This window comes from Equus quagga, chromosome 19 (assembly GCF_021613505.1).
Source record: "Equus quagga isolate Etosha38 chromosome 19, UCLA_HA_Equagga_1.0, whole genome shotgun sequence".
NCBI lineage: Eukaryota > Metazoa > Chordata > Mammalia > Perissodactyla > Equidae > Equus > Equus quagga.
The window spans coordinates 27,013,981-27,041,302 of record NC_060285.1 but is presented as its reverse complement, the minus strand read 5'-3'; the positions used below and the strand labels follow the sequence as shown (position 1 = coordinate 27,041,302).

The 27,322-nt window shown below is 40.9% G+C and overlaps 1 protein-coding gene across 9 annotated transcripts in view; it reads left to right on the top strand.

The window, feature by feature from the left end:
* SOCS2 (suppressor of cytokine signaling 2) overlaps window positions 1–27,322 on the top strand; it is a 277,036-nt gene that overhangs the window by 127,348 nt on the left and 122,366 nt on the right. Inside the window, exon 5 of one of the 9 annotated variants that reach the window (XM_046646518.1) lies at window positions 3,326–3,465. The exons of the other annotated variants lie outside the window; for them this stretch is intronic. Within the exon in view, the coding sequence (XP_046502474.1) occupies window positions 3,326–3,450 (125 nt within the window). The 3' untranslated portion in view covers window positions 3,451–3,465. Of the gene's footprint in view, window positions 1–3,325; window positions 3,466–27,322 lie in introns of those variants that run through there. 9 annotated transcript variants of the gene reach the window in all.

Here is a 27,322-nt window from a genome sequence, read left to right as displayed (position 1 = left end):
TTTTTTTTTTTTCTCCTGCTTTATTTCCCAAATTCCCCCTTTTTCCCCACCCAGTACATAGTTGTGTATCTTAGTTGCAGGTCCGTCTAGTTGTGGGATGTGGGACGCTGCCTCAACGTGGTCTGACAAGCAGTGCCATGTCCACGCCCAGAATCCGAACCCTGGGCCACTGCAGCAAAGTGTGTGAACTTAACCACTTGGCCACAGAGCCGGCCCCTATGCCACCATCTTGACACCGGATCTGTACCTTTAGAATTTGTCCTTTGTGCATGATTATCGACTTAAAATAAGTAATAAAATTTAGAAAAATGAAAAGATGCAAGTGAGGTTGACAAGTGTGTTTTGTGTTTGGAGATGAGGCAGACAGATGGAAGAATTTGTACATGTATTTCTTTCACTTGGATATATACCCTTGGAGGGCAGAGCCTGGGTCTGGTTCATATTTTATTTACCTATGTGGTACATAAGAGATTCTTTCTAAAAATGTGTTAAATTTCATTGAATTTGAGAAATCAGAGTACTTCAGTTTCTAGTGTAAAGTGAATACATATGCCTAGAAATCAAAAGAGGTGATGTTAAATTCCCAGTGAAACTAAACAATAATAGATTATCTTCATCAATGGGTTTTTCTGGTTAGTTTGATCTGTTTAGCTTCCTCAAATTACAGTCATGATTTACAAAGGACCTGTGGAATCAACAACTCACACATTTTTATTTGTTATTTATTGCAGCATAACATACTACCCCAAAACTTAGTGGCTTAAAACAATAGCAATTTATTATTTCTCACAATTTTGTGGGTTTTCTTGGATCAGCTGAGTGGTTCTTCTCTTCCACGTGGTGTCAGCTAACATCACTAATACAGGAGATGTTTTCCGTTTCAGAGCTTGGCTGGGACTGGAATGTCCAAGAAAACTCACATGTCTCATGTTGGCTGTAGGCTGGACCACCTTTGTCCCTCTTCATAAGGCCTCATTTCCTCCAATATTTAGACCAGCCTCTTTCTAGTATGGTGGCTAAATTCCAAGTGTGTGAATATGGAAGCTGCCATTTCTCTTGAGGCCTAGATCTGGAACTGACACAGCATAACTTCTCCCACATTCTGTTGGTCAGAGGGAGTCACAAGGCCAACCCAAATTCAAAGGGAGGGGAAGTAAACTCATTTCCTAATGGGATGGGTGGCAGGTCCATGAAGGGATGGGAGCAGTCATGAGTGGCAATGTTTGCAGACAGTCCCCCTCAGAGAGCTTAGATATTCATTAGTATTATCTTCCTAGTGAGAAGTAGAGCATTTTTAATAAAGTCCCAGGCATTTGAATATTATTTGAACCTTTTGATTTTGAATTGTGAGTTATTTATAGAGAGAAGTGCTGTGAACATTTTGGGCTTAAATGAGCAGCTTCTGAAGATGATCATTGACTGTGTTGCCCTTGTTCTCTGCTTGACTTGCCATTTATATTGTTTTACGCATTCCTGGTTTGAGTGGAGGCTGGCATCAGAAGCCAGAGGATCTGAAAGGTGGTCCTGGCCTCTTCTCTGGTTCTCAGTGTAACCTAGAGCAAGTGTCTCTGTCAGCAGGGCAGGTAAGCACAGGCGAAGAAGCGAAAGGAAGCAGGCCTGGGCTAAGATGATAATGTTAACAGATGGCAAAAGGAAGCTAGAACTGCTCCACTGCTATTTGGCTTCCATCTTCTCTGTCCTGACTGGTTTCTCTGATTCCATTCTTGCCTTCTAAATTCTTGCCTTCCCCTGTAGCAACCACAGGGATCTTTAAAAAATATAACTCAGAGCATGTCATTCCCCAGCTTAAAATTCCCCAGTGGGTTTCCATTGTACTTGTAATAAAATACAGACTCCTTATCATAAACTGGCTCCTGCTCTCATCTCTCCAACTTCACCTCCTACTACTGTCCCCTCCCTCTTTGTATTTCAGCCACATTTTCTTTCCTTCTGTTCCTGGAGCCCCGCAGGTTCATCCTGCTGCGTTCATCCCGTCTTAGGGCCTTCACACATGCCATTCTCTCTCCCTGGAATGCTCTGCCCTAGATCTGTGTGTGTGGCTGGCTCCTCGTTCAAGGCCCAGCCCACACGACCTCAGAGAGACCTTTCCTGACCTCCCAGACTGCAGTAGTGCACCAGGCATTCTCTCTCACAGCTTCTCTGTTCTGTCCTTTCTAGCACTGAACCTCTCTGTTTCTCAGTTTTCTCATGTATAAAAAGGGGTTGATAATAGTACGTATTTCATAGAGTTATGAGGATTAAATTCGTCAATATTTAGAAGGGTATCTGGCATATGACATGCTCTCCACTGTTAGCTGTATTATTATATCACTCTTTACTACTTGAAATTGTCCTGCTTATTTATTTGCATGTTCGTTGTTTTCATCCATCAATAGAGTGTCAGCTCTTTGCGAGCAGGGACTGCCTTTGCTTGTCTTGTTCACGTCTCTTCTGTGTTCCCATTGTGCTGGCATGTGCAGTAGATCCTCAGCAAGTACTTGTAACATGAATAAATGAAAGGCAAGAATGGTCATCCTGAACAGTCCAGAAAAATCATTGATAACATGAAACTAAAGCTTGAGAGAGCTGAATGGATTATCTGAGATTGTTTAGTTGCTCAAAAGGAGTTTCAGATTTTTGATCCAGAAGAATTCTGTTCTAGAACACTGAAACAACTTGGGCATAATGTATTGTTAAGTTTTATTTTTACGGAATTTTGAAGAGTGGAAAAATGTTGGAATTATGAAGGTAGGTAAATGCAATTTTGGTTTTCAATAGTGAGGAACATGGGTTCAAAAACTATAGACCAAGCGGGAGCTTTATGCTACTTGTGGGCAGAGTTCTAGAATGGATTATTAAAAAGATGGTTGTGAAAGCTTACAACGGTGTTGTTTCGTGGGAAATTGGGGCACCCATAGAGAAAAGAGGCCTGGAGAAATAAATTGTTTGTTTTCAGGTCACCACTTAGTTTGGTGAGAGAATAAAGACCTGATTCTGCCCCAACAGTGTTTTCACACTGAGGTCTTAGAGCTCCTCAAATTCTGTACGAAACAGAATCTTTTTCATAAGAATGTTTTTTGTATGTTTTTATTTGGAGGATAAGCTAAAAAAAAAAAGAAAAAGCTACTTTTGAAGACAGTTTCTCAGGTGGGGAACATTGACCCCTGGAAGTTCAAGGGCATATAGTCTCAGAGGTCCACAAGATAATGCCCCCATGGGCCCCTTTAAAAGAGGTCTGTGTGGTACTCTAGGTGGAGAAACGCGGCACTCTGATGTGTTGCCAATTTACCTGATTAACCAGACGCTCCCTGTTGTCCGTCTACAGAAAACAGCGTGTGTTCCTCTGTTAGACCAGTGCAAGCCAGTACAGAGTCTCTCTCACATGGGGCTGTTGAGCAGCGAAAGTGTGGCTACTCTGCATTGATGTGTCCTGAGTTGGGAGATGCATAGTGGATTTCAAATACTTGGTACAAAAAAAAGTAAGATATCTCACCATTAGTTATTTTATTTTGAGTATCTGTTGAAATGATATTTTTTATATGTTAGGTTATATAAAATATGTTATTAAACTGAATTTCACCTTTTAAAAAAATACGGCGGGGCTGGCCCTGTGGCTGAGTGGTTAAGTTCGTGCGCTCCGCTGCGGTGGCCCACGGTTTCACTGCTTCGGATCCTGGGAGCGGACATGGCACCGCTCGTCAGGCCACGTTGAGGCAGCGTCCCACATGCCACAACTAGAAGGACCTGCAACTAAAATATACACAACTATGTACCAGGGGGCTTTAGGGAGGAAAAGAAAAAGAAAATCTTAAAAAAAAAAATATGGCTACTAGGCCACTAGAAACTTTAAAATGACACATGTGGCTTGCAGTATTGGATGGCGCTGCGTTAGGACCTGCTGCCTCTCTCAGGAGGAAAGGTTGAAGAAATTGGTGAGTGTCGGTGTGTGGACAACGTGATACAACAGCTGCCGTCAACTGTTTGTGTGACTCTCATTCATAAAAGAGCTTCTCTCTGTTCCATATTTCTTAGAAGGTAGAAGGAAGACAAATGGATAGAAATGTTAGGTTAATATAAGAAATATCTTTCTAAAACAGTTGTCTGAAGATGGCATGGTCTTCTTCTAGAGGTAGTGCGTTCCTCATCACTATAGATAATTCAAGAAGAGGTTAGTTGCCTGCTTAGTAGGGTTGTTTAGAGAGGGTTCAGATGTCTAAGGTTAATTCTCCTTCAAATCTTGAGATTCTGATCCTGAAATGAAAACAGGCGGAGGACTGATTTTATAGAAGCACGAACTAAACGGATTCTGCGGACTGGGGAAGAAAACAAAGTTTACTTACTCTTTATCTCCTTTTCCTTTAAACTTTCACATGAATATTGTTTAGTTGAGGAGCTTTGCATTCTTGGTTACAGAAAGATGTTTGGTTCTCTAAGCCTGGTGAATCTGGTGAAAAGTGTATCAGGAGTGTGCTTGGCAACAAGTGGAGAAAACAAACAAACAAACAAAAACGTAAAAACACAAACTGATAATGGCAAAATAAGTAGAGATTTATTTTAATCATATAGCAAGAAGTCTGGAGGCCAGCTGCTTCTGGCATTGGTTCATTGGCCCAAAGGCATCAGGGTGAGTGTCTCTTCAGTTCTCTTGGCTTTTCTTTTCCTTGTAGTAGCAGGATGGCTGCAACTACCCACAGTGCATCTGTGCAGCTGGAAGATAAGGAGGAAGAGGCTATCACTTTTATCAGAGAAAGCTGTAGTCTTTCCAGAAATCCCCAGCACACATACTCTGTTGTTTCGTTGGCCGGAACTGTCACATGGCCCCTCCTTGCTACAAGGGAAGCTGCAAAGTGAATGCTCTTCTGGCCTCCGGAATGGAGCCAGTACAGGAGCAGGCTGGGAATGGTGGTTGTCTCAGCCCAAAGAATGGGGTCTGCCACAGGTAGTCTCAGGTGTGGCTGAGGGTGCTGCTGCCAAATCAGATTCAAGTGCTTTGGGGTCAAGAAGAACATCATCCAATCCCTTCTTTTTGTTTTAAAAAATTCTTTCACTGAGTGTTTTTGGCTGTTACTGATGATTATTGCCTGCGCTGAGTTTTGTTAAACAACGCCTTCTTTTAGAGATGAGAAACCGAGGACCAAGTTCATGCCTTTGTTTCTTGTTTTTATTTTTTTTTGAGGAAGATTAGCCCTGAGCTAACTGCTGCCAATCCTCCTCTTTTTGCTGAGGAAGACTGGCCCTGAGCTAACATCCGTGCCCATCTTCCTCTACTTTGTATGTGGGACGCCTGCCACAGCATGGCTTGCCAAGTGGTGCCATGTCCTCACCCGGGATCCGAACTGGCGAACCCTGGGCTGCTGAAGCGGAACGTGCGAACTTAACCGCTGCTCCACCGGGCCGGTCCCCCTTTGTTTCTTAAATAAATTCCTTGTAGGGTAGGAGTAAGGCTTCTCACTTTACCCCCTTCCACCTCTCTTACTTCGTTAGCAAAGAGAGCATAGCCCCCAAAAATGATAAGGCACATTGGATATGATTGTTACCATCTTGCATCTTTTTAACTTAGATTTGAACATTTGCTTTACTACAAGGGAATTTTGAGTAGATGAATGTAACCTGTATCTGGTAAGGAACAGACTTACTATTTTTGTGTTCGTCTCCCTGTTAACTTACTGTATTCTCCTATGGGTATCAGTGGGACACTTTATGTCTGAGAATAAAACTGTTTCAAACCACCATGATTACTGGTAGTGTTCGGCTGAGTTTCTGATTGTCATCGGCTGCTGCACATACTCCTTAGAGATGCAGTGGCATGTTCTCAAGCTGTTCTCTTTTGAAGTAAAATATATTGATTGATTAAAAAAAAGAAGAAATTGAACCAGATGCTACTACTGCCTTTAAAGACTCAAGGCCCCCACCCCACCATAGCCCACCTTGCTCCTCCCACCAAATCCCTTGTGAGCTACTTTGGGAAATGATGATAGTTTTCCTAAGAGCGTGAAAATGAAAGGCTGGGAATACATAAGAAATTCAGATTGTGCTGAGGAGAAGAATTGACTTGTGGAGTATTGTAATGCAAAATGAGTTTGGTGTGTTGTAACGGAAAGAATTTGATATATTAAACAGTAAGGGTCCATTGTGGGTTGAGAAGCTGGGGACATTTCTTTTCACTATATTGTGAGCAGAGAATTTGAATAGGAAACTAGGTGGGTGTGGAGTGCTTCGTCTCTCCTACCCATTGTTGGGCTTTATATATACCCACCTCTCTTAGCTCAAAAACCTCTCCCTGGGAGGTAGATATTTTCCCAATTTTGCAGAGAAGGAAGTTCAGAGAGGTGAACTTTTCCAGGGTCTCAAAGCTAATACGTCCTGGTGCTGTTATCTAACCCACGGCTGACTCCAGGACCCATGATTCTCCTGCCGAGTTAGTCTGAATGTTTGCAAAGTCTGCAGCTCGAATTGTTTTTGTGGTTAATGTTCTTGAACTGGCAGCGGGTACATAGTTTAGCCATTTAATGACTCTCTCAACTTTGTTGGGCTTATTTATTTGAGACCATGTATTATTTATTTGGGAGAAGAAATGTATTTTTACATTTAACTATGTAGGGGAGGAAGACATATCTTCTACCCTCTGGGTCCTTCTGGCTGTGCCATGAATTGAATTCACATGAGACAGAATAACAGGAGAAAATCAAGCAAACTTTTATAACGTATACACATGGGAGAGGCTCAGGAAAACTAGAGCAACTTGCCAAAATGGTGGAGGCTCTCATCTTAAATACCATCTTCAGCTAAAGACAAAGGAGGATGTTGGGGATAGTGGTTTGGGGCTTCAAGGGGGTGGAAGGCAATTTACATGGAGATGGAAATGTAAATGGGCCAATTACATACAAAGTGACCCGAGAGACACATTTTACAGTACATCACGGTTATCTTATGGTATTAGCTCCTTCCTGGAACAGGCCTTTTTATTTTAAATTCTTTTAGGCAGTTGGGGTGGGGGTCAGGAGGCTTGGGGTGGGAGGGAGGTCAAAGTTTCTTTCAGAGTCTTTTGGTCTTTTGTTCTTAAAAATAATCAAGCCAAAGAGAAACATTTTGGGGTGGCCAATTCTGATCCTCTACAACTACATATTTGATTTTTCTCAGGTCTTGATTTTGTATTAGAGAACCAGGCCTTCCTAGTATTCTTTTTGGAGGGGTACGTGTCTTATCAGGCAAAAATCTTATTCAGATAAATACATGCCATGACAAGTGAAGCATAAAGCACTACAAGTTATTATTTTTTCCTTCTTCTTTTTTGCTGTGAATCTTACCAGGTAGAAGTTTGGTTTTCATAGCAGGAAGGAACAAGTAGCAGCTTTGTGAATGGTGGAATTTGAGATTAGACTGATAAAGAAGACAGTGTACAACAGCGCCCTAGTTAACAGAAAGGAAGAGAGCTGTTGCCACAGACATAGAAAGGTCTCTTGTAACTGAAAGAGGACTCTGGCACTGGGCCATCTCAGTTTCATGATAACATGAAAAAGCAGGAACCTTGGATTTGCTCTTTGTTATATTCCGTTCCTGTATAATTACCAACTCTACTCAGATTTTGAAAGGTCCTTTTATTTTGTGATTGCGTCTTTCAGCAACAACCTTATTATCCTGTTATGCAATTTGTCTCATTTATGATGCTTAGGTGGGAAACCCTTCAGCCTCGGCAGTGGAAAAGATCACTATGAGCATTTTGTGGTGCTTTCGCTTGTTTTGCTGTTGAGCAAGCAGGATTCAAGACAGGTGAATTCTTTCCAGATGTGCTTTTGAACAACCTGAGAGTCCCTGGGGTCTCTTCAGGAATAACACAAGTGACTGTCTTCTTGTCCCTTTCCTCCTCTTCCTGTGGTCACTCTGCAGAGGGCTATGTAGTTGTGACGTGATTCCATAGTGAATTCTGAACGGAGGAGGAGGGGTCATTGGTTCACCCAAGCAGCGACTCTTGAAGCTTTGATGGGTCTGCTTATTTGGGTACCAGAACCCGTCATTCTGCAGGAGACACACAGCAGTTTTTTGTTTTGTTTGTTGTTAGTGAGGAAGGTTGTCCCTGAGCTGACATCTGTGCCAGTCTTCCTCTAGTTTGTATGTGGGACACCGCCACAGCATGGCTTGATGAGCGGTGCATAGGTCTGCACCCAGGATCCGAAGGTGTGAACCCTGGGCTGCCAAAGTGGAGCACGAACTTAACCACTGTTCCGCTGGGCTGGCCCAAAGACACACAGCAGTTTTGCTTTCATTTCTTTTGTTACAATTTTAGGCAAGAAATGGAACCGTTTGCTCCCAGGACACAATGTCCCTGTGTAGAAGTCAGTGATAACAATTTATGGGCTTTAAGGAGTCTACAGCCAGGCCTGTTAGTAACTGAAGCTCTAATCACTTGACACTGATGACCTTTTCCTGACGTTTTTGAGGAGAGGGGGAATATGGGAAGTGTGGCTGCTTGACCCACAGTTCCCAGTTCCCAGCTCAGCGACAGGCAGACAGGATAGCTGAGCCAGACGGAGGAGCCAGCAAGTCAAAGAGATTTGCTGCTGTGTTCAGACATGGAAGACAAGGCACCCTCAGGTCTGTGTTAATGGCATTCCTTCGGTCTGGAGGACTTAGTGCAGCTTCTCTGTGTGCCTACTCATTGCCAGGTGTGTTCAAAGGAGAGACTGGGACCCACCTTAGGGCTCAAGGGTCAGCTCTTTAGGAAGGTTTTCCTGATAAGATTCACTGTTCCTGGTGGAGGACTTGGTGGTGGTCTGCTGGGCTCTCTAACACAGAACTTATGTTGTCGCATTATGCTTGTCTGTTTCCTTGTGTATCTCCCCGTCTAGACTGTGAACCCTTGAGGACAGGATAGTGTCTTACCACTGTTTGAATACTCAGTGCCTAGTACACGTTACATGTTCAATAACTGTTTGTTAAATAAATGAAATAGTGATGTTTGGCTCCTGTCTTCCACATGATATTCCATCCCTTCCAAGGAAAAAATTATACCAGAAATTGTACTAGTTATCCACAACTGGTAATCAGAACTAATGAAACATAGTAGCATAGACATGCATAGAGTTGAAGAATAAAGGCGATGATAAAATGCATAGGAATTGGGCAGGACATATATGAAGAATACTTTCAAACTTAACTGAGGTCCATAAAGGAACAGTTGAATAAATAGAGGAAAATACCATGTTCATTGGTGAGAAGCGTCAATATAGTAAATACATCAGTATCACTGTTCACATTAATCTAAAATTTGACGCAGTTCCAACGAAAATTGAAATGGGATTAGTCCTCTATGGAATCTGATAGAATTTCTAAAGTTCAGAAAAATATTTTTTGAGAATAGTGAAGAATGAAAAGGGGGACATTTTTATCTCATCAAATATTAAAACATTATAAAATATAGTAAAGAAAAACTGAATAGTATAGGAACTCAGAAAACAGAGGCCAGTATAACCTGAATGCCAAAACTTGACAAAGACATTATAAGAAAAAAATTATAGACTTCATTAACATAGATGCAAAAATCCTTAACAAAATATTAACTAGTCTACCAAAAAATTAGAAAGGATAATACAGCATTACCAAATGGAGTTTGTCCCAGAAATTCATGATGGATTTAGCATTCGAAAGTCAATGTAATTTATCTTATTAACAGAATAAAAGAGAAATTAGAATGGCATAGCTACAATAGGTAGTCTAAAAGCAGGCTTGAGTATATATGGAAACCCAGTACAGGTCGACAATCCCTTATTTGAAATGTTTGAGGTCAGCCATGTTTCAGGATTCAGGGTTTTTAGCAACATCTCATAGTCAAAGTCATGTTTATTTCTACAGCAAAACAGATTAATAATGACACTAAATGGGACAAATAAAGACTAGAATAGCCTCCATGTTAGCTCAGGTCAGGCTTTCCCACCAACTGAATTTTGGCACCAAAATTTAAAAAAAAAAAACCAAAATTCTCCGTTTTCAGAATTTTATACTTTCAGAATCTTAGGTAAGGAATTACCAACTTTTGGCCCTGAGCTAGCATTCGTTGCCAATCCTCTTTTTGCTTGAGGAAGATTGTCCCTGAGCTAACACCTGATGCCAGTCTTCCTCTATTTTGTATGTGGGATGCTGCCACAGTATAGCTTGATGAGAGGTGTGTAGGTCCACGCCCGGGATCTGAACCCGAGAACCCCACGCTGCCAAAGCAGAGTGTGTGAACTTAACCACACACCACTGGGCTGGCCCCAGGAATTATCAACTTTTTTATATCAAGGTGGCATTTCAAATCAGTGATGAAAGGATTTCTGAAAGGTGTTGGGCTTACGTACTAGTCACTTAGGAGAAAAAAGATAACGTTAAATATCCTTACTTCATAGTGAAATTATTTATGATGAAAGATTTTACTGTTACAAAATTAAAGGATCTATAAAAGTCATAGAAGAGAATATATACTCAGTCTTCATAATCTTATAGTAGTGAAGATCTTTGTAAGCATTACACCAATGACAGAAACTAAAGAATTAAAAAAGAAAGAGAGAAAAAGAAGCGAGATTAAGCTATGTAAAAATTAACCTCTATATAACAAAGAACACCATAAAGTTAAAAACTAATACCACTGTGGGAAAAATGTTGGCAACATATATAGGACCCAAAGAATTATTGCCCATAATTTATAACGAGCTCTTACAGATTAATAAACAAAAGGTGAATTCTCCAGCACAGAAAGGTACCATGGATATGAAAAGGCAGTCTGTAAGAGAAGAAATACAAATGGCTGCCAATACTCCACTACAGACGACAATTGTGCTAGGTACTGGGCTAAGGGCTTTACATTTAGTGCTTAAGAAAATACTGAGGGGCCGGCCCGGTGGCACAGAGGTTAAGTGTGCATTTTCCGCTTTGGTGGCCCGGGGTTTGCCAGTTCAGATCCCAGATGCGGACATGGCACCGCTTGGCACGCCATGCTGTGATAGGTGTCCCACATATAAAGTAGAGGAAGATGGGCACGGATGTTAGCTCAGGGCCAGTCTTCCTCAGCAAAAAGAGGAGGATTGGCAGCAGTTAGCTCAGGGCTAATCGTCTTCTTCAAAAAAAAACCAAAAAGAAAATACTGAGACAGGTGCAAATATTTACATTTTGCAATGAGGAGAGTCCAATTCAGGGAGTTAAGGCAGCTTGTCCTAGGTCACACATTTAGCAGGGCCTTTGTAACCCAGGATCGTTTGCCTCCCAAGCTCTTGCTCGCCAGTAGACACTGACATCCTGCCTATGTATATCAATATGCTTATGAAAGGAAAACGCAAATGAAAGCAAGCTGAAGTTACGGGTTTGTTTTGTTTATCAGATTGGCAATGATTTAAAAAGAATACTCGTTGCCAGGGAAGGTCAGGGTGTGGAGAAGCCTGCTCTCTCTTCTATTGCTGGTGGGAGTGTCAATTGGCATGATCATTCTGGAAGGCAATTTGGCAATATGTATCAAAAGCCACATCCTTTGACATAGTATTTCTACTTCTAGGAATTTGTCTGAAAGGATTGATTTGACAAGTCCTGGTATGTACAAGAATGTTCAATTCAGTATTGTTTATAGAAGCATAAGGGTGAAAGATACTTGTCCATCAATGAAAGATTGGTTAAGTCAGTTATGGGAGAATTGAAGATGTGGAGCTTTATTTATTAATTTTTGAATATTGTCCCTGATTCACTATTGGATGGAAAAATAAAACAAAACAAAGTAGGTTGCAAAACAGTACATGTGGCGCAACCCCATGTTTGAGAAACTCAAAGTGTTTGTATACCCGTATATGCCAAGAAAAAAGTCTGGGTCGTGGTGTTGACAACGGCTTAATTGTAAGTGATTTATTTTCTTCTTTATATTTTTCTGCAGTATTTATTGATTTATTTTTGCTGTACACATATACTCTGGTTTTTACGAAGTATTTAAGAATAAATATTATAGTTTTCCCATAGTGACGGAACATCCCATCTTGAAGATTACGCACAAAATTTGGCGATTTCATCCAGGCCTGTATATTTACTTTGCTTTTGTTATGGAGTATTTAGGTACTTCCTGTACTTACATTTCACTCTTGGAAAGTTGACATAGGCATGAGTTCGCACATGCACGTGACTTCCCACATGTTTTTCCAAGAATTGCCAGGCTTCTTTTTTCACTGATTGTGTTTAAAGTAATCGTTTGCCAGCTGTTTGGTTTACAAATCGAGTCAGTGTGAAATTGACGTGAGTAAACTTCTCAATAGTTACAAGGAAGTCCTATTCCTATTTGCCCCATCAGTAGATCAACGAGGTCTGGTTTCCTTATTGGGCTGACACCTGCCTAATAACAGATGGCATTTTTAAAAGTGGCCTTACAAACATAGCTGAGGAGTCCTGCCCGAGGAATCTCCTAGTTTAGAAAAGTAGTATTTCTGATAGGGAGACAGTCACGTTGGGAATATCTTAACTGTGAAAACTAGTATTTTATATAGCCCATGAGCAATTTGCACAGTGACTTTGAACATCTTCCTAACCATTGTCTAATGACGAGAATTGTGGACGAAGTAACTAATGTACACTTCGGTGTTGTCTGAAGATTTGGATGCAGAGACACGAGTTCCATTTGATTCAACTGGTAGTTTAAGAAATAGATTTTCAAATTGCTTACCAAATGAGAAAGGAAAACACTTGTGAAAATGCTGGTTGCAGATAGTTCTAAAGACCATTTGGGGCAACAGAACAAGATGACAACTGCCGAGAAAATGCTTAGAAATGGGCTCTTAGAGACACGTCTTAATGCAGTAGTTATGAATTATCTTTCAAATGGTTTATTGACCCTGTTCTCCTGTTTTGACATTCTCTTTCAAAGGCGTACAAGTTACACTGATAGTATTTGAATAGTGGAAGTCTTATGTAGCAGTAAAGAGGGTACATTTTGGAGTCAGGCAGACCTGGGTTAAAATCCAGGCTCTACTATGCAGTTTTTTGACCTTTGGCAAGTTACCCAGTCTCTCAAAACTTCAGTCTTTTTGTCTCAAAAGTACCAAACTTACAGGGTTGTTGAGAGGATTAAATGAGATAATTTTTGTAAAGAGCTTAATAGCATCTGGCGTGTAGTAAATACTCCGGTTGCTCTCATCATCATAGATAGTTCAATCTCTTAGAGAATATTTTTATAGTAATATGTGGTATGATTGAAAGAATTTGTGCTGCATTGTCTAACAGATCCAGATTTGAACCCTGGCTTTGCCCCTTAAAAACCCCATAATCTTGGGGGCCAGCCCAGTGACGCAGTGGTCAGGTTTGCACGCTTCTCTTCAGGGGCCAGGGGTTTGCAGGTTCACATCCGGGGTGTGGACTTACATGCTGCTCGTCAAGCCATGCTGTGGTAGCATCGCACATACAAAATAGAGGAAGATTGGCACACATGTTAGCTCAGGGACAATCTTCCTCAAGCAAAAAGAGGAAGATTGGCAATGGATGTCAGCTCACGGCCAATCTTCCTCACCAAAACAAAACAAAAAACCCCCCATAATCTTGGGCATGTATGTCACTTATGCTCTGAGCTTTAATGTTCTCCATGAAATGGCATCAGTATCGCTTACCTTGTCAAATGTGAGGATTAGAGATAAAAGGTCAAGTGTCAAACTCTATTTTAGACCAAAGTAGATATTCAATAAATGGTTACTATTATCATTGCTATGAAGCTAATAAATATCAACATCTTAAGGCTTTTTATACTTTTTCTCTTATCTTTTTTTTTTTTTATCTTTAGTTGTAATTTAAGAAATGGGTACATATAGCCGAGACTATGCAATATAAGAAAAGTTTAAGGGCCGGCCCCGTGGCCAAGTGGTTAAGTTCCCATGCTCTGCTTCAGTGGCCCAGGGTTTCGCTGGTTCGGATCCCAGGCACGGACGTGGCACCGCTCGTCAGGCCATGCTGAGGCGGCATCCCACATGCCACAACTGGAAGGACCCACAACTAAAAATATGCAACTATGTACCGGGGGGGCTTTGGGGAAAAAAAGGAAAAATAAAATCTTTTTTTTTTAAAAAAGAAAAGTTTAAGAAGTTATATAAAAATTTATCATAATACTACATTTGGTCAACAAAAAGAATAATCTGAAGTGATGGATTGTGTCAGGAGAGAAACGTGCGTACACAGGGCCTGGCTTTGGGGTGCTTGTCAGGGACTAGTCTCTCAGGAAGAATTGTGAGGGGCAGTGGTTTCATTTCTCACGATCACCTCCTCTCCCTAACTACAGTGGAGACGTGGACGTCATGGGCCTCTGATCCTGGGCTGCCTGGCCACTTGGCCAGTCTGCTATCGCTGCTGGAGGCGCCAGGTGCACCGGCACTGAGGGAAGGCCTGGCTGGCTGGCAGGCATTGGTGATGTTGTGCTATTGAGTTCCCCTGTGGAGGCTGCCCTCCCAGGTGGGCTTCATCCACACACTGTACATCTTGCTTCCTATTTGCAAAGTATGGTGCTTAATGTGATCCATTCGTCCATCTGTCCTCCCTCTCTCCTTTCCTCCCTTCCTTCCTTCCATCCATCTTCTGGGTGCTAGGTGTAGCAGTGAACAAAACAGATAATGTCTTTGCCTCAAGGAGCTTATATTTTAGAAATTCAAAGCATTTTCAAATGTATTATCTCATTTGCTTTTTACAACAAGTATGTGAATTTTGAAGTTTTCAGTACTTTCATTTGATAGGTGAGGAAATGTTTTTTGGTTTTTTTTTTTTTTTTGTGAGGAAGATTGGCCCTGAGCTAACATCTGTTACCAGTCTTCCTCTTTTTGCTTGAGGAAGATTGTCGCTGAGCTAACATCTGTCCCAATCTTTCACTACTTTGTATGTTGGATGCTGCCACAGCATGGCTTGATGAATGGTGTGTAGGTCCGCCCCCAGGATCCAAACCTGCAACCCTGGGCTGTTGAAGTGGAGTGTGGGAACTTAACTACTGCACCCCTGGGCTGGCCCCAGGAAATGGGGATATTTTGAGATTAAAACCTACCCAGGATAATAGTACTACAAATAGAACCCATTATTTTTCATTCTTACTTTAGCATCCTTTCTTTCTTTTCTTTTTTTTTTAAGGAAGATTAGCCCTGAGCTAACATCTGCTGCCAATCCTTCTCTTTTTTGCTGAGGAAGCCTTGCCCTGAGCTAACATCTGTGCCCATCTTCCTCCACTTTATATGTGGGACACCTACCACAGCATGGCTTGCCAAGTGGTACCATGTCCGCACCTGGGATCCAAACCGGCAAACCCTAGGCCACCGAAGCGCGTGTGCAAACTTAACCGCTACGCCACTGGGCTGGCCTCCAGCACCCTTTCTTTGATGACACACTGCTTTCTATTCTAAATATGTTTCCCATCATCAAAGCACTTCTTCACGGTGTTTTTTTCTTAATACATCAATCACAGGTAGCCAAATGAATTTGAAAGAACATTAAATGAATTCAGTGGACCTGCTTTAATTAACGTTTCAATGTGTTCCCATTGCTCTTAGGTGAGATTTGAAATCCAAAGTGTGGGCTACAGGGCCCTGTGCCATCTGGCTGTGCCACCTTCCCAGCTTTCTCTCGAGACGCTCTCCCTCTTGTTACTTGTCTTCCAGACACATTGGCTTTCTTTCCTCCCCTCAGAAGCATCTGTTCGTTCCACCTTCAGGCCTTTGCATGTGCTATTCCCTCTGTTTGGAATGCTCCTCTCTGTTCTTCTTCCTGTCCCTCCACCCCTGCCTTCATCAAGCTTCACTCAATTCATAGATCTCAGCTTCAGTGCCTCTTCTGAGGGGAGGCCTTCCTCATCCCCCAGCCACAGTCAGGTCCCTGTGCCGTCTTGCATTCTCGCAGCGCCTGTGGTTTTCCCTCATAGCATGCCTGTCACCATCCATGATTTGTTTGCTGCCGTCCTCCCCTCTTGGAATGTTCAGAAGATCAGCTCCATGAGGGCAGGAACTGGTTATCTCATTTCCACTACTGTCTCCCCAGATGGCATTGGGACTTATATTCGATGCTGCCAAAATATGTGAGCGGCACGAAACTGAGAGCGGCACAAGTAAATTTAAATGCTTAGGCTTTGTTCATTTTCACTTCCCTCCAGAATGTGATTCTAGCAATAAAGGCAGTTTATGAAATGATTTCTCATGTTTTGCTAATATTTAAATAAAGAATTGGAAAGCAACTAGTAAGATTTGGAAACGTAAGGTGGCAGCAAAAAGTGACAAAGGGGAAAAACAAAACCTAATATAGAGCCTGGGGGAAAAGAATAAACCAAGTTAGGGGGCTGGCCCCGTGACAGAGTGGTTAAGTTTGCACGCTCTGCTTCGGTGGCCCAGGGTTTCACTGGTTTGCATCCTGGGCGCGGACATGGCACCGCTCATCAAGCCATGCTGAGGCAGCGTCCCACGTGCCACAACTAGAAGGACCCGCAACTAAAAATACACAACTATGTACCGGTGGGCTTTGGGGAGAAAAAGGAAAAAATTAACTCTTTAAAAAAAAAAAAAGAAAAAAGAATAAACCAAGTTATTTGTTTTTATTCTTTTCCCCACTAAACTGTGATCAGTTTGAAGTCAAGTACCAGAACTTATTTGTGTTTATATTTTCAAAGAGAGTACAGTGCCTGTCTCATAGTGGCTGTTGAATAAATGTTGAATGAATGATACACCTTTACCTTTGAAACTGACTTCTTGTGTTCTTAATTCTGATTTAAAAAATAGAAATTGTATGATTACGGAAAGAATACTGGATTTAGAATCAGAGAGACCTAGGTTGAAGACTGCATTGAAATGAGAATCCTTATGCCTACCAAGTGGGCTTGTTGGCAAGGTGGTATATAGATGGCATATATAAAGTGTGTAGCAAGCACCAGGCACATGTAATAAGTCCTCAGTAGACTTTAGCTCCCCTTTTCTGCCTCTCTCCCATTGATCTAGTCCCAGAAAGACGTCTGAGGAATGTGGTACTGCAGGGGAGGAAGAAATTTTCCTCTGCCTTTCTAGGTTCTTCCAACTGGTCTAAGAATTAAATTGACACGAGACAGAATAACAGGAGAAAATCGAAGAAAGCTTAGTAACAGGTATACATGAGGGAAACCCAGGAAAACTGAGTAACTCTCCAAAGTGGTCAAAGCCATCACCTTAATTAAGTACCATCTTCGGCTAGAGACAAAAGAGGACAGACGTTGGGGGTAGTGGTTTGAGACTTCAAAGGGGAGGAAGGCAATTCACATGGAGATGGAAGAGCAAGTGTTTGGTAAACAAATGTTTGCTGGGTGACCAGAGACAATGGGACATGGAGAGGACTTTGATCAAATGGGCCTTGCCAGGTTCCACCTGTTCCACCACACCTAGTTCCTGTTACACTATAGTTATCGGTGGTGATAGCTCCTTCCTGGAACAGACCTTTCATCTTAAATTCTTTTAGGCAGTTAGGGGAAGGTCAAAATTTCTTCCTGAGTCTTTTGTTCTGAAAAATAATCAAGCCAAAGAGACACATTTTGGGGTAGCAAATTCTGCTCCCCCACAGTATGTATATTGTTAAAAAAGAGAAAGAGAACCTCAAAGCAGAATCATGGCGACAGCTCTGACGGGATTCAGTACATGGCACTCGTATTTATCAAAGTATTCATGAGCCTGGGGTGCTTGAACAGCAGTGCAGCACCTTGTGTAGGAAGTGGAAATAATGTTCCTATTATTCTTGTCTACAGTCAGCCTATTACAAGGAAAATTTAGAGACCAAACTGATTTCTGAAGCCCTTAGATTCCAAGCTTTCTGTTTTGCCCTTCATGATTTATACTTTTCCCATCTTTACTTACAAATAGCACCTAACCCCAGCTCTGCCTCAGATTATTTCTTCTACTAGTTTTATTCTGTTCTCCACAGTAAATTCTCTCTTCTGCTTCTGCCATCACTGCCAATTCAAGTAATTTTGATGGGTGAATGGAGGGTGTGTTAAATTTTGCTAGATCCTCTGATTTCTTTGAGTTCCACACTGATTTCTTTTAGGATGTGACCGGGTAGGCCAATAACTCTCCAGTCCCCCAGCTTCCACCCTCATCTAATTATGATACAGAGGACAGAATTGTGACCAGTTTTTCCTCTGAGGGTAGAGCAAGAGCAATGGTTTCAGAATATAGTGTGACAGCCGTAGGACCAACCATCAGGATCTCTATGAGCCTTGCACTAGGCTCCTTATGGTTAAAAGCTTGAAGTCATTATACAGCCACATCAATTTAGTTCTCTTGTATAACACTTTTCTGGTGCAAAATATGCAAAGCCCTGGAGATACAAATACAATTAGTTCCTCAAGGAATTTGAGTCCAGCAGGAGAGACAGACACATGAACAAATGTGCTGTCTGACTGGGGTAGTATAGGTAAATGTACAAGTGACAAAGGAGGCAGCGATGACTCGGGTGTGGGACAGCTGAGGGAAGGTGGCATAGGCCACCTGCTGAAGATTAAGTTGGAGTTTGCTCTGTGGACGCGCTTGGAGAGGGTATTCTAAGTAGAGGAAACAGCACGTGGAGACAGGGAGACACGGACTAGCATGGTGTGTGCAGGGCACCCCTGCACAATCTAGATATTGCTAGATTGTTAAGTATGAAGGCTGCTGTGAAGTCTGGCAATGCCAAGATAGGTTATGGAATCTCTTTCTTTGGACTCGTAATATCAGAGCATTCACCTCTGCTGAGGATCGTTGGGTCGTAGTTTTGCCAGAGGTAGAGGCATATACTTTATGTGTCAGGTAAAAGTCAATGAGTATTCTATAAACATTGAAATTGTGTTAATTAATTTAAAAGAAAGGACTCAAACTTCGGACTTCATGTGCTATTCCAGTATGTGTAGTTTTCAAGTCACCCAATTAAGGCAGAACTCTGCTCCCTCTCAGTGAAACAAATGCATTCATAAAAACAGTACAAATTCAGTGTCACCCTTTCTCCATTGGAGGGGGGACTTCTTCTGGAACAAAGGTAGTTCTAAGGGAATCAATGTAATAGGACAAAAAAATGGAAGGTGTCTTCTCCTTGTCCACTCTTGGCTGCCCAGGAGTGAAATGGCGCCTAGGGTACTGTATACCTTTAAATCGGCCATGTTGCCTGTTTCTCGGCCTTCCCGGGCCAAGGAACCGGGTAGTGAGTTTATAGTTGTAAGAGCTGGAGCGGGACTGCTGTGCTTGCAGTTGCATGCTTTTTATGGAACAGGGAATGTTGTTTAGGGAATTTAGGCAGCTGGAACCTGCCGCATTAGCAATTTGGACTAAGGAAGAATTTTAGAGTGAGAGAATAAAGCTCATTATATAATTTCATTTGGGTATTCAGGAGGCCGAGAGGGGAGGGGATGAGAGTATTATGAAGGCAAGCAGGAGCATTTCATAAACAGCTCCCTCTCTATTCATTTTTACTGTAAGAGCTGGATTTAAATTGGGTGATCACGTGGCCCATTTTGAAAAGGGCAGTCATGTTCTTCTGCTGTTTCTTAGCTGTTTTGTCAGTTGGAGCAAAACAACAGCGCTGCTCATTTTTTGCAGGGTTAGAGGAAAAAGGAAGGGCTGGCAGAAGAATGGGGTGGGAAGTGGGAGCAGAGAGGAGAGGCCAGAAGTGTCAGACTGTGGGGACAAGGACCTGAAGGAGGCTCATTTGGCTTCAGGGATGGAGCCTGGAACTCTGCCTTTTTGAAGCCTGTTGACAATCTCATCCTAATTTAGCCTTTTGTGGAATCTTCCATGAGGAAGCAGTTGCCAACTTCAGTCTTCCTAGAGAATAGAGCCTGCCGACTCTGTTATGAAGTCTACCCAGGAGAACTGGCAAAGCAGGCCCCCTCCTTAGAACCGGGATAACGCTGCCATGAAGTGAAACTCCTCTCCTCCTTTGAGGAAACACACTCAATTCCTCACACCTGCCTCACCCCCACTCCTCCCCCCCCCCCCCCCCCCCAACAAAAACACCAGCCCTCAGCAAAAACTAAAATTCACGTCGCTGTAACCTTTGGTTATTCTTTTTTGTGCATAAAGTGTCAACCTCCTGTTTTATCTTCATGAACAAGGGAAATCTTATTTCTTTCCAGAAGATCACAAAAGATAACAGGGACCAGATTCAAACAGAATAAAAATCGTTAGTAAGTCAGAGAGTTGGGCTTAAAAAAAGACAGAAAAAAGAATGTGTTCTCTCGTTGGCCTTAAAATGAGTCCTAAGGGGAAATCATTTAGGTTGCTGGTGGCTTCTTTCTTCATCATTCTAACTTAACGTTAGTAAAGTGTGATTTGAAAGGATCCTGGGAATTTGGGAATAGAGAGTTTTATATATTTTTTTCCCCTTCTTCTCACAGCAAAATACACAGGTATCTGACTGATGACACTTGAACTGAACTATGCCAGTTGACTTTTGACATGGTAGGAAGTGCCCATGGATGAACAGCTGCCCCGATAAAGAACCACGCCAGCTGTGTACTTTCTTTCCAGCTCTCTCCGGCACCCGAAAGTGGGGACTTCGAACAGTGGTTAACGTAGCCTCCTCTTCTTTTAAAAAATGTTGTGTATCCTGCTCATTTCCGATACAGATTTGAGGTTGGTACCCACTAATCTTAACAGGACATTTATATTATTATTTAAAATCGAATATAATGTGTTATTTAGGTTTTATGAAATTATCCTGTTTTTAGGGTATGCTAATGGGCTAAATTTGCCTGAAATACTGAGATTTAGATTATCCAACTTTTATTGGCATTGGAGGATTTCTCTAAAAAAAGCTATTAAGATTACATATCAATATCATATAAATCTTTCTAGGAAAATATAATCGAAAGCATCAATGCTGTCTCCTACAGTTGGTGGTTTCTGTTATCTTAGTTCTCAGAGCTATGAAAATATCATTGAGTTTCGAGAATTCAAAAGGATAAATAAAAATAAAACTCGAAGTTTTGAAATGGGAAGAGGGAAGGATGCTGGAAGTTGTCTTCTGTTTCTAAAATAGCCATTCAGATCTTAAAAATAGAAAAAACCAGAAAATTATTTTTCATTTATTAACCAAAAAACCCAGCTTGTACTTTTGAATTAATGCAAAGACCAGTGTAAATCCTAATAATCGTTGTGGAGGCTACCAATTACTCCTCTGCTTCTGATCTATTGTAGACATACCTTCACTTTTCCTCCTCATTACCAATCACTTTCTTTAATTTTAAGAAGGCTTTCATTAAAACATTGGAATCATTTATTTTGAAGCATGTAACTTTAGAAGAAGTTTACTGATTTTTATGGCATAAAATACAAACGTTTTTATTTTAGGATACAAATCATAAACTAAAAGTTTACTAGGGGATTTTGGCAAAAGATATAAAAATATGTGGAAGGAAAAGTATATTTAACTAATACTGTGCACATTTTTGCAACAGCGTATGACATTTGGATTCAGAGTTTTAACTAGTTAGTAATGATTTTTTTTAAATGGGAAAAAAAAATATCTGTCGAAGCAGACTAGGCACTTACTAGATATTTAACTTTGATGAGCTGAAATTAGATAGTGAAGCAGGGTAAGTAGAATAACTTCTTTTTATCAACATCTAAATATTTCTTCTTTTCTTTAACATTTCAGTCAAGTTTGAAGAAATCCCAGAAATGAGATACCCATTAGCTGCGTGGAAGGAATTCTCAGGATTATGAACTGTCTGCATTTTTCTATGGCATGAAGACTCTTATTTTCAAAACATAATTTGGAGGGAGATTTTTAAATTTGTTAATTTTCCCTAATGTGTGGTTTGCCAAAGGTTTTATTTTTAATTAAAAAAAATTGTTTTAAGAAGCTGTCCGAGTCAATTCGTTTTTGTTTGTAGTTTTCTTGTTTGATTGTTACTGTGATTAATACATGAAAATAAGTTAGAATGGAATCTATTTCTGTGAAAGCCATATTCTTAACATCAGTATCTACCTAGAAAATATAGGAGTCACACTTGATCATTCATAATCATTTGGAAATTCTCTGGTCTTTTTTCTTTTTAAACCAGCATTGACTAATAATATTGTGTGGTTGGTTTTTATTCTTGTCACAGCAGTTTAGTTATTTTTGTATAACTAGAGTTTTTTCCTAATAGTCAGAAATAAGTCTATTTGTGATATCAAAAAAACTATATACATTTGATAATTTTGTTGTATAAAATGCTTAATACCTGTTAAAAGCTGTTGACTTTCGGTTTTAAAACAGCTCTGTAATTTGGTGAGTGAGTCCTGCAAAGATTCCGGCTTTCTCTGTGGCCTGCTTGCCAAATAATTTTTGCAGCATTTTTCTTTGCTTTCTTATAAACACTTAAAAATTTTACTTGCTTTTCCGTAAGTCCAACCGTTAAGTTAGAAAGCACCGAAGTTACTATGAAATTGCCCTTTATTTTTTCATACATCAGGGAGGAAAGATAGATTTTGTGTATCCCCTGTGAGCTGTTAACACAGAAATGCTTAGGACTGCTGTTCTCATGGAGCTGTGTGCTGCCTTATTACAGATGAAATGATTCTGTCTGACTGCCCTGCTTTGAAACGAGTTTTGTTGCTTTCATGCTTAAGGCAAAGATATTTAATTTTATTTTTGTTGAGAATATCTTGTAATATACTTCTCCCCCATCTCATGCTCCCAAGTTTGGGATAAGTATAGAATCTTTTAAGACTGCAGGTTACTTCTGATTTACTAGAAAGCATGACATGTGAAAAAGTGGCTGAGGATTATAGAGTCCTGCCTTAAAAGTTAGCAAGGAAAAAAGCTAAAATATCAAGGAAGGTGCTACTACAGTAAAAACTTTATTTCTTCCGTAAAACTCTATCTCATAGAAAGCCTTGGATGTTATTCTCAGCTATCAGAAATGTTTAAATATGAAAGTAAAGATGGCATGAAAATGTAATAACTTCTGTACTTAAGCTCCACTGTTCTCAAGGTGTGTGGTTATTAATCTTGGTTTGAATTTAAAATTATATAGTTTGAGATTAGTTTGCAGATAGGGTCGACGGAGGTTAGCACATGAGGTTTGGAACGAGGAGGCTGATAAAATATTACTCATAAGCCTTTCTGCTCCTGTTTTTGACTCTGGAAATGCTGTTAGATAGTTTTACTCTTTTATGGTCTTATAGCTGTGATCAAAGTAAATAGGTTTAGAAATAAAACGTCTATTATTTTCTCCTTTGTAAAATAAGGGAGCTGGACCCTGTTTTTTTCTAGGCTGTTTCCAGGGGCAGGAATCTCCGGTTCTGAACTCTTATTACTCATTCTATGCTCCACCTTTCTACTCCGAATGCCTTGCTTTTGTTATCTGATTTGCAAGTCAATGTTATGGAAAGTTCTCTATTGTAATGCAAAAAGCTGTAGCTTCAGGTCTTAGCTGATATCAACCCAAAAGCGCCATTCAAACCACCTTGGAAAGAAAGATCTTTTAAAAAGATGGCAAACTTTGCTTTCATGTGAGCCCAAAATGAAGTTCTCGAGTAGCATCTGGCTGTGCAGGGTAATCCAATCTATTTTAATGCAAAGATTTTCCAAGAAGGCAGGAAACAGTCAAGGGGAAGGCTTTCAGGCATCTGCTGTTTCGTTTCCAGATCCCTTGTGTTAATTTAATGTTTCTAGGGAACGGGCTCTTTCTTTTTTCTGAGAATCCCTCCTCTAGGAACTGGTGAGTGCGGTGGCGCTGTGCGAACAGCAGATAAGCAGAGAGCTTGGCGCGGGGCGCTCGGCGGTCCTCATCTGGGAGGCGGCACGTCGCCCGCCGCCCCGAGAGCGCCCCTGGGTGTGATCTGCGGGTGACGGGGCAGTTTCCTTTCGTTCCCTGCGTGGTACGCAAAGGCGGCGCCCGAGTGACAGAGGTATACTTGAAAGACGTGTTTATTTGCATTGGTGCAATTTGGCCTTAGTGAAAGGTAAATATGAAATGAATGGCTCGTCCTCACTCCACCAAAACCAGGGAAACTCAGCCAATCTCAAGGAAACAAACCAAACCAAACACGAACCTGAGTGAAATGTGAATCTTGCAGAAACACTTCCATTTGTGTTGAGAAAACGGGGGAAATCGGCATTCCTTACGACAGCCTGCTGCCCATCTTCGGTCAATTAGCAATCAGAGGTTGCCGGGAAGTTTCTTGTGTCCCGGAGCAAGTTCGGCAGATTTTGTTTTCAAGGGGCTAACTGTGCTAATAGAGTCAGGTGCCTGGGCGACTCCAGAACGTTAACACGTTGTGTTCTGGGTCCTTTCTCAGGTTAGTTAGGTCTGTCTCCCATTCTCATCTTCCACCTCAGAACCAGAGGACACCTCCAGACTTCACTTTTGAAAAGGAATTCTGCAGAGTCAAAAATAAAAGGCTACCCTTTAAAACAGTTTCGTTTTTGTACCTTCGTGCCTGTTATTCCTGTTTAGAAACTTAGAATGCTAATAATTTATGTTGCTGTGAGAATTGCCTTGTGTACCTAATGTTGCAGTTTGAGTTCACATGGCCTATAGAATAATAGTAACTTATCTAGTACTCTGATAATGCCAATATCCTTGTAGCAGCCAATGTAACTCTGTTACTAAGTTGATGGAATCACACAATTTTGGAGTTAGAATAGACTGTAGAGGTCATTTAGGCCAATTTTTTTATGGAATTGTAGGAATCCCTTTTATAACATTTCTGAGTGGTTTTTGAGGCAGTCCATTCCCCATTGCTGGAGAGTTCTAATTATTAGAATGTTATTCATTATATTAAATCGAATTCTCTCTGTGTAATTGTCACCCTTGGTTTTTGTTCTCCCTTAAATCAAAAAATCCTACAATTCTTCATATATTTTAGCGAGTGTGGTGTGTACTTGAAGACCACGGTAAGAGATTAGATTCGTAGTATTGATAACCACATTTTGGGCTCCAAATCCTTGCTTTATGCCTTATGAATCTTCTTTTGAGCTGTTTAGAAACAATGGCAGAATTGCCCGTTTCAAGGTAGTACTTGAGATTGAGCAATAAAATGTTATATTGGCAACATATTTGTTACTTAAAAAATTCCTTTGATGATTTCAGACTGATATCCTTATTTTCTGTTGTGAGAGTTTTTTGGTTTCTACGTAATGTTCTGTGCTTTAGCTGAAATCGTTTAAATAAAGCTAAATGAGTTTAACAGACTCAGAAGTGCTCATCTTCTGGTTCCTTTTTGCTTTGCCTCCGTATTAGTTTTCTATTGCTGCTGTAACAAATTACCACAAAGTTAGTGGCTTACAGTAACATCCATTGATTACCTCACCGTTTCTGTGGGCCAGAAGTTTGGGCACAGGATAGTTCTTCTGGGTTCTCTGCCTGGGGCCTCACAAGCTATCAGCAGGCCTGGACTCCTATCTGGAGGTCCTGGGAAAGAATTCACTTCCAAGCTCATTGGCAGAATTCAGCTCCATGTCCTGTTTCCTTGCTAGCTGTTAACTGGGGTCTTCCTCAGCTCCACCTTCCTTAACTCACGGCCTCCTTCCATCTTTGAAGATAGCAATGGTGTATGGGAATCTCGTGCTTCAAATCTCCCTGCCTTCCCCTTCAGTTTGCCTCTGCTTTTAAAGGACTCATGAGATTACACTGGCCCCACCTGGATAATCCAGACTACTCTCACTAAAGTCAACTGATTAGTCACTTTAATTACATGGCAAAGTCCCTTCGCAGCAGTACCTAGTTTAGTGCTTGACTGAATAATCAGGGGGTGGGAATCTTGGGGGAACATCTTTAGAATTCTGCTTGCCTACCCTTCTAGATACAGCTTTCCTATGATGGTAATAGTCATAATGCTTCATTTTAAAGAGATTTAAGCATCTTTAATTTCAAAATTTGGCAAGGTAAAATTAAAATGAAAAGTCTGGGTAACATCAAGTATTACTTTTAAGAATTTTTAGGTGTTTAATAAACAAGAAACATTCACCTGTAAGTTGTTTTTTTTTTCAAAAAAAATCTCAAACTTCTATGTTGCAAAATCTTTCCTAATCTTGTTTTGTTTTGTTTTGAGCCTCGTAACAGGATAGCATCAGATAGAAGTCAATTTATAGTACCAATGCTGTATCTACTAGCAATAATTGCATTTTAAAAGAATGATTTCTGTCTGCAGTCTGATTTCAGCCTTGGAGAGTTTTTGATGTATTCAAATGGAATTCTACTAGAATCCAATTTTGGATAAGAAACCAGGTCCTCTGACTAGCTGCCACTTCCTCATACTTAAAATCTACTTGAATATGCAGCTTCCTAGTAGTATAAACCGCATCTTCACTTTTGTAGAGCTGCATGCTTCTTACTAGCTTGGGGCAGGGGGAGGGCAGGCTTGCATTATGTGTCTTAATTTACTTTTTACGAATCTTGATTATCACTTGCTACTTAAAGTCTAATTTTTTCTTCGGAAATTTTAACCAGACGCCTATTCAGAAGTATGGATTATACGTGGGACAATCCCAGTGCTTTGGAACTACTGAAAAGAAAATAAAAGGATGATGACCAGATGCAGCAGTAGAACAGAAAGTGTTTGGCTCATAGGGGAGTTTGATGCGCACTTTTTAGGACTTCCCCATCTTTTTCAGTAACTCCAGAAGTAGGGGGCCTGGTTCGGGAAGTGGGGTTCTCACAATCTCAGGCTCCGATGTAGTGCTGTGGGGAAGTAACCGGTGGTCTGGAGATCTGGGCTGGAGGCATAGGCAGCATGGATCTAGCATGGACTGAAACTCGTGCCTCTGCAGCCCTCAGGGTAATGTGGGGATGAGCAAATCTTAACCACACATCTTGAGTGACTGTGTATATTTGGAACATGCAACATAGCTAAGGTGCTGCTTTTGCTTTCCCTAATTTATGATTATTTTCATGTAATGAATGATGGTCATGGGCATTTTGGTGTAGAAACTTTTAGTTATGGCTTAGTATCTGTGCAATTAATCAAGTAGAATGTTTTAGAATTTTGTTATTACTGAAGTCTTTACAGCCGGAAGTAAATAGATCCATGCCAGTACATTATTAAGGATACAATTACTTATTTATTTATCCATACTCCACTTTATTACAAAAAGATTTTGCGGAAATTTACACATACATACACACCCACCACCACCATCACCACCACTACCACCACCTAAAATAAATAGAAGAAGAAATTGGGCAAAAGAAAAATAGGGTTAGGAGAAAAATAACAAGGCTGGTATGGGTAGGGTTTGTGCAAAGAACAGACAGCATAAAATTCTATACAGGTGGTAGAGCTAGGCTATACATTTAGCTCTGGTTTTTCTAGCAGTTAAAATCAAATGGGAGAAAAATAACCAGCTACAGGATTCATCACGTTCATAATATGATTATAAGAAGATT